Raw genomic sequence first — 10,114 nt, forward strand, 5'->3', positions numbered from 1 at the left:
GACCTCTCTGTTATTATATTTTGGGGAAATTTTTCTAAAATATGATGTATTTGGGAAAAAATTATAAACAAGTTGGGGAAATTCAGCTTTAGCCATCTGGCAACACTGGCTATGGTCTGTACGAGCGAGAGAGAACGCAAGGAGCACAAAACAGAGTATGCCCTTTTCTACGTACATCTTTGCGCCCACTCCTTAAATAAAGGCAAACGCTCGGTCTAGATCATAGACATAGTATATTTAGACCGAACGTTTGCCTTTATTTAAGGAGTAGAGGTAAAAATGCACGTAGAAAAGGATATACTCAGTTTCGTACCCTTTGCGTTCTCTCTCGCTCGCACATAACATAGCGCTCTCTTTCGTCATGCTAGACTCGGTCTAGATATACTATGTCTATGGTCTAGATATACTATGTCTATGGTCTAGATATACTATGTCTATGGCATAGACATAGTATATTTAGACCAAGTGTTGAGGAGTGGAAGCCGAGGTTCACGTAGAAAAGGACATACTCTGTTTCGTGCCCCTTACGTTCTCTCTCGCTCGTACGTAGCATGACGAAAAAGAGCAGCGCTATGCTATGTGCGAGCGAGAGAGAACGCAAGTAGCACGAAACTGAGTATGTCCTTTTCTACGTGCATCTTTACCCCCCTACCTTAAATAAAGCCAAACGCTTGATCTAGATATACTATGTCTATGGTCTATGGTTTACTCCATACGAAAGTTATGTGAGAGAGAGCTCTCAAGTTATATTAAGTTCAGTATTAATGGACTGTGTTGTTTTTATTACGAAAAATATTACTATTTGAATTAAAAATGAAAAAAGCTATTAAGCAGACAGACTTATCGAGTTCAGAAGATGAAATATCTCCTAGTATCCTGAAAGAAGCGATAGATCAACAATTTTTAAATGACAATCTTTATAGCACAAGGAAAGGCCAATTTGTTCCTGAATCTAGTAAATAAATCTAATCTTGTATATATCATATGTTTTAAAATTTATAGAATATATGACAAGTGTTTATATAACATTTTTTAACGATCATGAAAGTATTATATATTAATCACTTTTTGTAATTTTAAAAGGTTTGGAAACCAATGAATCAAATGGAAAATCTTTTGGAATAAACTTGAAACAGGACAAATTTACAAATTTTGGAGTTACTGACACATTCCAATGTTTTATTGCTAAGAAGTTAGATGAAATTTTAGAGAGGTAAGTGTTAAAATAACTATTCACAAATGCTATTTTAATTTCAATAATTATTCTCTGTGTAAATATCAATATTTTCTTTTAGGACTATTAAATTAAAGAACAGCAAGGCTACTGAATGTTTCATAGAACAGAAACGAAAGAGAAACAAAAATTCTGGTATAAGACTCTTAAGCACATCAAAAAAATTTGTAACTACTAAAGAAATGACAAAATTATATACAAAGAACAAAGAGAAACTCAGATGTTCACAAATCATAGAACATAGCAAAACTTTATCAAAATTTCAAGAAGCTGCCATCGATCCAGAATGCATATTGAGCAAATCAGATATGATAGTTTGGACCAATGAATATTACACACCAGAATTTAAATATAAGAAATTAAAAGACGGCACTTTAATTGAGGCGTAGCATTAATTTTTTATCTGCGATTAGATTGTGTGTAATTTGCACATATAAATATTTCATATACATATAAAAATAAAATTGTGTTTACTATGTTTTTCTTAAGTTGTTTATGACTCATTGTTATTGATGAGAAGCAGCAAATTATAAAATTTGTGGTGTTGTATATATTTTTGAATTGATTGGAATTGATAGAATAAATGGATAATTGAATAATGCCCGATCTGAAATAAAAATTTGCAAACGATTATCAGAAATTATCAATATATTAATAAAAATGTATGACATAATGCAACCTGGACATACTAAGTTTTTATATGTTACTTTAATCTTAATTCTTTTTATTTCTTTGCTAAAGCTTATGATTAATTTTAAAACAAGTCGATCAGTTTGGCACAGAGTACTTTTAAATTCGAAATTGGTGATTAATGTGATCGACATTATTGCAGTAAGAGTTAAGTAATTTTATGATTTACTATTTGTAATAAAATTCGTAATATAATAATGCTATTTTATATATTATACAAAATATTTATTTAGAACATAAATGTAATTTTTTAATAAAAATAAAATGCATTTTAATTTTCTCGAGAAAATTTATAATATTTTATGACAAATACTATTTTAAATTACAAATTTTCACAAACTGAATTGCTTTTAGGTACTTCGCTAGTTAACTATTAATCTCATATTTAATTTTTATTTTTGAAGGGAAAATTTTTTAAATTGTTTTTTAGAGATAAATATTTTTTTAAACTTTTTATTACATACAAGATATTTTTTATATACTTGGCGTATTTTTTTTTACCTTTGGGTTTTTTTAGTGGAATATTACTGCTTTTTGTAAAAACTTAATATTTAAAATTTTTTGCAAAATACAAAGTATTACATTATATACATGGATGTGGTTTTTTTTTAATTTATTCTATAGAAAGGAAATTCTTTTTTAGAAGAAATTATACACGTATAAATAATATATATTTACAAAGCTATACCATATTGAAAGCGGACACAATCACAATAATATATCTTAATGCTCAATCTCTTATTATCAATCACTTAACAAATTTTAAAATACGATATAATTTTATTTTTATAGATATAATTTTCATACACAGAAGTTAAACTGTATACAAACTATATATAATCAATAATAATAATATAAATTGTGTAAGTGAATAAATATCGAAATAAAGAAAGCAATAGAAAACTTTGAGATAATTTATACTTCAGCCGCTAGTTCATTTATTTATCGCTATGCGACGTGCGATACGCCCCAACTCGTATTTGAGTTTCAGTCATGAAAATTATATAAAGCTTGCAAAAAGCAACTGGCAGGAGATCAAAAATGTAATTATTTCTACCAGTTTAATTTCTGATACAATCCCAATATAGGGAATTCAGATATCAGATTGATAGTTTAAAAATTGAACAGATAAATATCCGAAAGAGTTGAAATCACTCGTTCATATTGTTACGTCCATCGGGGATGATGAGTCAATGGAAGGGTGCAACAGCTATCCTTAATTATCCCGAAGTTTAAACGTCTCGTGGCGTTTGGAATCGAAGTTTGGGTCGAACGAAAAGCAGGTAAACGACTGTGTCTCTATTACGCTGGTTATCCAGACGTTCGTTCGGTGGTCCCTTTTCGGTAAGAGAATTTAATCTCTTTTACGCGGTATGGGATTAAGTGCAATCTTTCAACTAGGAATGAGTGAGGGTTTTAATAACGAGTAATTCTTTTATTTAAATAAACAAAGTATGAATTTAATCATATTTTTAAAATAAATGATAGATGTACATGATTATATAAAAATAAAAAAATAAAATACAATAAAATATTATTGATTCTAATTTCTCGGTGAATGCACGCGCGCGCGCGCGTGCGCGCGTGTGTGTGTTGTGTGATGTGTGTGTGTGTGTGTGTGTGTGTGAATGAGATAGGAAGGAAGGATCATGGAGAGAGAGTGAAAGGAGATTTAAGTTTAGTTTAATTTAGTCCTGGTAGGATGAATATGTTCCTAAATCAGGTAGTTCTTCTCAGAACTCCTGAATGGCCTTTTCGAAATTGTCTGATTCCGAAAACTGCGGGGAAGACGGGGGTGAATTATTCAAGAGGATTGTAGATAATGACGAGAATGATCTAGGGGAGGAAGGTGGTTCAGGAGAAAGGGGTTCGGAGGAACATACTGAAGAATAGCTGGGAGAAAAATGGTAAGGGGAAAGGGGGAGGTTGTAACTTTGTTGGGTTGTGAGTTTGTATGTAGTGAGTCAATCTTACTCCTAAATCTTTTTAATTTAACGGTAAGATTCGCGAACGGTCGCGTGAACGCCTTCAGGGTCCTGCGGTGGACTTGATTCATGGGCCGATATATATATATATATATATACACATATATATATATATATACCCAGTAAGCAATTTGATAACAAATTGTTGCCAAATTGGCATCAAATTCGCTCAAAACTTGGTAACAAATCCAGTGCCATCTGTGTCCGCATTAAGCTTGTGTTTTGGTGACAAAGCTTGTTGACATAACCTGACAGCAAATTGACGGCAAAAACCGAGCAAAGCTTGACATGATTTGACGTCAAATTGATGGCAAAAATCGAGCAAGATCTGCGCAAGACAATCTGATAGCAGATTGTCAGCAAAAACCGTACAAATTCTGCAGCTTTTGGCCATTCATATAAACGTATATATTTAAATAGATTTAAAGCCTCAACCCTAAGTAACAAAATGATGATAAGTTTTGGTCATAAAATGACCATTAGATAATTAGACATTATATAAAATCATATATTAATATGTTAAAACATATAGGTAAATTCAAATAACTTAATTTATAAAATTAAAGATCTTTTTGGACAGAAATTGTTTGAATAAGTGAAAATCGAACAATTATCTGTCCGATTTGCCAAAAATCAATTCAATATCTGAATTTCCTGTATAGGAATTATGTCAAAAATTGAACTGATAGAAATATATATATTATAATATTATTAGCATTTTGTAGGCTTTATATACACTCATGACAAGAATTTGAATACGGGTATAGATAATGAATAACGCGCCGCATAGCGATAAGCGACTGAACTATTTTATAATACTTTGTAATAAGCTGCAGATTTTGTTCGGTTTTTGCTGCCAATTTGCCATCAGATTGCGCACTCTAGATCCTGCTCAGTTTTTGCCGACAATCTGATGTCAGTCATGTCAGCAAGCTTTGCTCGGTTTCTGCCGCCAATTTGCTGTGTAGTTATGTTAGCAAGCTTTGCTTGATTCTTGCCGGCAATCTGCCAGCTTAATCAGTAATAACAACTCTTGTACCAAATTTGTAGCCTTTTTGCTGACAATAATTTGTAGCAAGCACTTGGCAATATCTGTTAGAACAGACCTGGCTGACTGGGTATATATATATATATATATATATACACATATATATATATATATATATATATATATATATATATATATATATATATGTATAAATAATAAGGTTTCAGTCGCGTATGTACATAATAATTGAATAGTTGAAGCTTACTTTTTGCTGTTAATTCGATAGTGAAGAAACGGCAATTTTTCCTCGGCTCTAGGTCTCGTGGTGCGTTCGGATCTTTGGTGAATGAATGCAAATGGTGATAAGACGCTGTTGGAAGACACTGGTTTTCTCAACTAACCGGCGAGTCGCAACACAGAGCAGAAGTACTCGGATTGAAAATTGCAAAATCCCATACTGCACCGCAAGATTGCAACAACATTGCAACAACATTTTTCTGCAAGATTGCAACATTGCAGAAACATTGCGAAATGTTGCTGCAACATTGTTATGATATTACAGCAACAGTAAAAAGTCCGCCTACAGAAATATTGCAATATAATATTGTAGCAACATAGCAATATAATATACAATATATGCAATAATGCTTTATGTATATTTATCAACATACCCAGACAGCACAAAACATCCTCAGGATCATCCTGAATATGTCCAGGACGGTTCAGGATATTTGTAGGATGTTTTAAGATATTATTTATAAAAATTTAATATGCATACATAATTATTTTTAGTTGTGTGGGCTATTTAATATAATTTAGAAATCTTAAGTATTATAATAAGTATTAATGTCCTATAAATGTCCACTGGATAACCCCTGGATGTCTGTAGGATATATCTGCCCTGTCTATTATATTGCATGTCTTTTGGATTTCCAGAGGACATATATACATGTGCAATTAATTATTTATCAAATGTAAATAGAGTAAAAATTAATATAACATCACCTAACCTAATCCTAATCAATGCATGATATATCAATAACATACTTGGACAATGTTCTATAGATATACCAATATAATATACTAGGCGACGTTCTATAGATATACCAATAATATACTGGGCAACGTTCTATAGATATACCAATAACATGTACCGGGTAACATTCTATAGATATACTAAAGATATACTAAAGATATATTAAAGTATGTACTCAATATGTCATAGTACGTATATCGAATATTTTGAGAATGTACGCAATATGCTTTTGCAATATCCTCCGAACATTCTCAGAATCTACATATGCTGTTAGGGTATATATATACAAGTTGGTAAGAGAGAAAATATATACATCTTCGTTATTAGGAGGCAATCCTTATGAGAAAAAATATTAAAGGATGTAAAAATCTTTACATACTCGAGTATGAGGAAACGGTTTCGTAATATTATAGGAAGCAATAAACTGCTGCCTTTTTTAAAGTGATAAGAAATTATGATTAAAAAACGTCTATCCTGATACTCGTAACAATATTGGCCAGAAAAAAGATGCCTCGATCACAAATTCGGTTTGCAAATTATAATCGCAGATATGAAAATAATAAATAAAATATTTTGGTTGCGTTCTCACGAAAATTGCCGATGAAGGAACCCTTTCTGTATTATAAATATCCAAAATATTGTAACAACCATAAAATTTTGTTGCAATGTTTTGCGGATAGAGTATTTATGTATTTTTATTTATAAATATTTATATTAATATTTATATAAATGTAACTCTTAATATGTGGATACTATGTCATAAGAATATATAAACATTCACATTTATAGTGAAGAAGTTTATATATTACTCATTAGTCCTCAATCATATCGATTATACCGATATACTGTCGATGTTAAAGATTTATCATCATATTCAAAATTATATGTATAATATATATGTACATCCATATATAATATATTTTAATATATTATAATATATTTAGTTCAATTTTCTCGAATTGTACTGCATAAATTGTAATCCAGCAAATCAAGATATGATTGTCATACATATAACATGCACATAATTAAAGTGCACATGTTACATCTATATTATATGGCCGATATATTCGATGTTTGCTGGGTATATGTAGTTTGGTTCTACTATTACAGTGATCGCTTTGGAGGTAGGAACATGCAGGGAATCGCTTAGGTTCTGGCAGTAAATGATATAACTCTTATATCAAGATCATAACTATATTTCCTTTAGATATTTAGATCTAGAAAAGTAATCAATGGGGACATAACGCCGTTGTCCCCCTCGTTTCCTTGTTTGCGTCGATTGGTCCTGGTGCGAGGGCGCGCGTTCGTTCGTCTATGTCCCTTGGGTGCACGGGACCGTTAGCTCCTCCGTCTGGGTTTCCCCGGAGCGATGCCTTGGAGCTTCCCAGGTCGGCAGCCACCACCGTACTTTCCGGTCAGGCGAAGGCTCCCTGAGGCAGGGCGTTCTTGGCCACCCTTGGCCCTCGTCGGGAGACGAGAGAGTTATTGGCGATGTCGGATGCAGCTCTAAGGTTGGCCCGAGCAGGCACAAGCTCCTGTCTGCGCGTCTCCTTTTTCCATGGCCTCGTTGTTTCCACTCCCGTGGATGTTTGTGATGAGTACGCCCGGTGCTGGAGCTGCGTCGCTTCTCCGGGAGCCGAAGCAGATGAGGGCCGGAGATGACGCTTGTGACCCTCGGCTTAGATGATGGTGCGTTATGCCGTGCGGAAGGAACACCTGTGCGGTGGCGCGAGACGCCCGACAAAGGTGAGGTGGCGCTAGAGTTGGAGCATAGAGTGCCCGGCGAAGGCGACGATGCGCCGGAGCTGGGGTGCGTCGCGCCAGGCAAAGGCGAGGATACGCCAGAGCTGTGGCGCGGAGCGCCAGGCGACGTCGAGGATGCGCCGGAGCTGGGGCGCGAAACGCTAAGCGAAAGCGAGGATGTGCCCGGTTTCCTCCTTGTCAGGAAGTGTAGAGGCGTCGTGTCGATCCGTAGGATTAGCGAAAATGCGCTAATTACTGATTGTCCTGACTCCCCGGGGAGCCTGCTTATCTTTCCCGTGAGTCGACTTTGGCCCACGGAAAAGCATACCTGGCGTGTGACGCCTAGCGGAGGTGCCCGGTACTAGACGTGCGCGGTGTATATATAGCCGCCTGAGCGTCTTTTGGCTTACGGGTAAGCTAGCTCGGCGCGCGCCGCGTAGCGGCGACGCCCGTACTATCGGCGCGGCCGCTTACCCGATTACGCGTTTGTGCGATTGACTCTTCATCGCCACAGTATATATATCATATATATATATATATATATATATATATATATATATATATATATAAGTCCATATAAGTAATGTGTACAATTGTGTTCAAATATGCAATAAAGGCAGACACGTGTCTATGTTATACTGTTATCTATACGCTTAGATACGCTTAGATATGCGTGCGAGGCAATAGAGCAGTAGAAATAAATATGTTGTCCGATTTCAACATATTGAACACAATTCTCTTTTAAATATGCATAAAACATGCAGAAATATTAATATTGATAACAGCGGAACTAAAATTATTGATATTATCGATAATATTTCGGTCGGTATTATCGATAATTTTAGTTACGCTTAGATGAGGGCGCTTCGTCGGAATTCGGCCGTTGCTCCAGCATCCTCTTAAGATATTATTTAAAACCACGATAGAATTTAAAATCGAGAAGGCAAGGTTCGAGCAGGAAATTTTAGTCGTGGACAAATTGATACACGACATAGTTCGGAATAGATTTTATATGCGATCATAATGCCGCGATTCAATGCAGGGACAATGGTATAGAGATAGAGCTCGAGTCAGAAGATAGAAACCTAGTAACGATAAACGCGATAATGATCGAGCAAGAAGCGCCAGATATAACAAACTGTACAGCGGAAGAAATGGACAATGGTTTTTCGGGATGTTAAACATAACGAAGGAAGAGATAGAAGAAGGGGAGGAGCCGTTATTCCCGCAAAGAGAAATAGTCGAGGTATTAATGAGCGACGAAGTAGAATCAGACGCGGAAAAACGCGAAACAAAAGATACCGACAGGAAAGAGAGAGGCGAGCGAACAAAGGAAAATATGATAGAAAGAATTGTAGAAGAGGAAGAAGATAAAAATATCGCGATGTTGAATTTACACGGATCGTTTTTCGGGGCGAAACCGGAACAGAAATACGCGTTATCGTTAACCAATGCACGAAGCGGATCAAAAAAGACATACTATATGCCGGATAAGAGATTAAAGACATTGACAGACACGATCGCGAATAAATATCTGAAAACAGAAAGAAAACCGGATATAATAGTTACGGATAAACAGGGACAATTCAGGAACGCTAAATGGAGGATATTTTGTAACAGGATGGGAATGAGAGCACGCACGCTAAATCCCACGACGAATCCCACGATGAATGTAACGAGAAATCCCAGGAAAAGAGAAATCCAGGTAATAGATCTGCAAGAAGAGGAGGAAAATATAATAGAAGAAAACAGAAAGATACAAGATATAAGAAAACAATTAGCCACTATACAAATGAGAAAACAAAAAGATACGGAAGCAATACCGAGCCCGATGCAGATGAGACAGAGGGCCAAAGAAGAAGAGAGACGCAGGAACCCAGAAGAGATTGACAGCGGAGACTGCGAAGAAGAAGTTGAGTTAAGAAGGGGGAAGAGCGTGGACAGCGTAGCAAAGAAACCTGAAAAAAGAAAAGAAATACACAAAGAATCGAGATCGAATCAAAGAAAAGAGAAGGAAAGCAGAAAAAAATCTATACATATCTTAAACCAGTCCATCCAAGGTGAGAAAGAAGAAAACGATGATAGTCCAACGATGACACCGAAGAACCTAAAAAATAAAGAGACTAGAAGGAGGAGCACCATGGGAGAACATAAAGATGGAAAAATACTTACCAATCCTCAGCCTAGAAGGGGGAGCGAGCCAGCAAAGAGTATGAAGAGATCCATAGGACAAAGTAGTGGAGCAGAAACAGGAGACGAATCGAAGAAAGAACCTGTAAAAAAGAAAAGAATAAATTAGGAGGCATTCGAATTAATGTTGAGAGCAAAAGATATACTAAGCGAGAAGATTCCAGCCAAAAGATGCTTGCGAGGATACAGGAGAGCAAATGCAAAGTATACATAGATAAAGAAAGCAAATGCGACATAATTACAAAGGC

At 35.3% G+C, this 10,114-nt stretch overlaps 2 protein-coding genes across 2 annotated transcripts; both read left to right on the forward strand.

Annotated features, from left to right (window-relative positions):
* Positions 1 to 482: 482 nt before the first annotated feature.
* Positions 483 to 2,122, forward strand: LOC138934098 (uncharacterized). Its single transcript, XM_070297534.1, has 3 exons — positions 483 to 955; positions 1,084 to 1,213; positions 1,296 to 2,122. The coding sequence occupies exons 1-3, from the start codon at positions 814 to 816 to the stop codon at positions 1,621 to 1,623; spliced, it is 600 nt and encodes a 199-aa protein (XP_070153635.1). The 5' UTR covers positions 483 to 813; the 3' UTR covers positions 1,624 to 2,122.
* A 6,728-nt stretch (positions 2,123 to 8,850) lies between these two features.
* On the forward strand, positions 8,851 to 9,975 carry LOC138934326 (nucleolar protein 58-like). Its single transcript, XM_070297948.1, has one exon. The coding sequence runs from the start codon at positions 8,851 to 8,853 to the stop codon at positions 9,973 to 9,975; it is 1,125 nt and encodes a 374-aa protein (XP_070154049.1).
* Positions 9,976 to 10,114: the final 139 nt, after the last annotated feature.

Source organism: Polyergus mexicanus, unplaced genomic scaffold (assembly GCF_030449975.1).
Source record: "Polyergus mexicanus isolate NDT 795.1 unplaced genomic scaffold, iyPolMexi1.0 SCAF_6, whole genome shotgun sequence".
NCBI lineage: Eukaryota > Metazoa > Arthropoda > Insecta > Hymenoptera > Formicidae > Polyergus > Polyergus mexicanus.

Excerpts from the sequence above, each read along its gene's own strand:
- LOC138934098 (XM_070297534.1), top strand. The coding sequence starts at position 814 with ATGAAAAAAGCTATTAAGCAGACAGACTTATCGAGTTCAGAAGATGAA. Across the intron at positions 956-1,083 it reads CCAATTTGTTCCTGAATCTA|GTTTGGAAACCAATGAATCA; the intron begins GTAAATAAATCT and ends TAATTTTAAAAG. Across the intron at positions 1,214-1,295 it reads TTAGATGAAATTTTAGAGAG|GACTATTAAATTAAAGAACA; the intron begins GTAAGTGTTAAA and ends ATTTTCTTTTAG.
- LOC138934326 (XM_070297948.1), top strand. The coding sequence starts at position 8,851 with ATGTTAAACATAACGAAGGAAGAGATAGAAGAAGGGGAGGAGCCGTTA.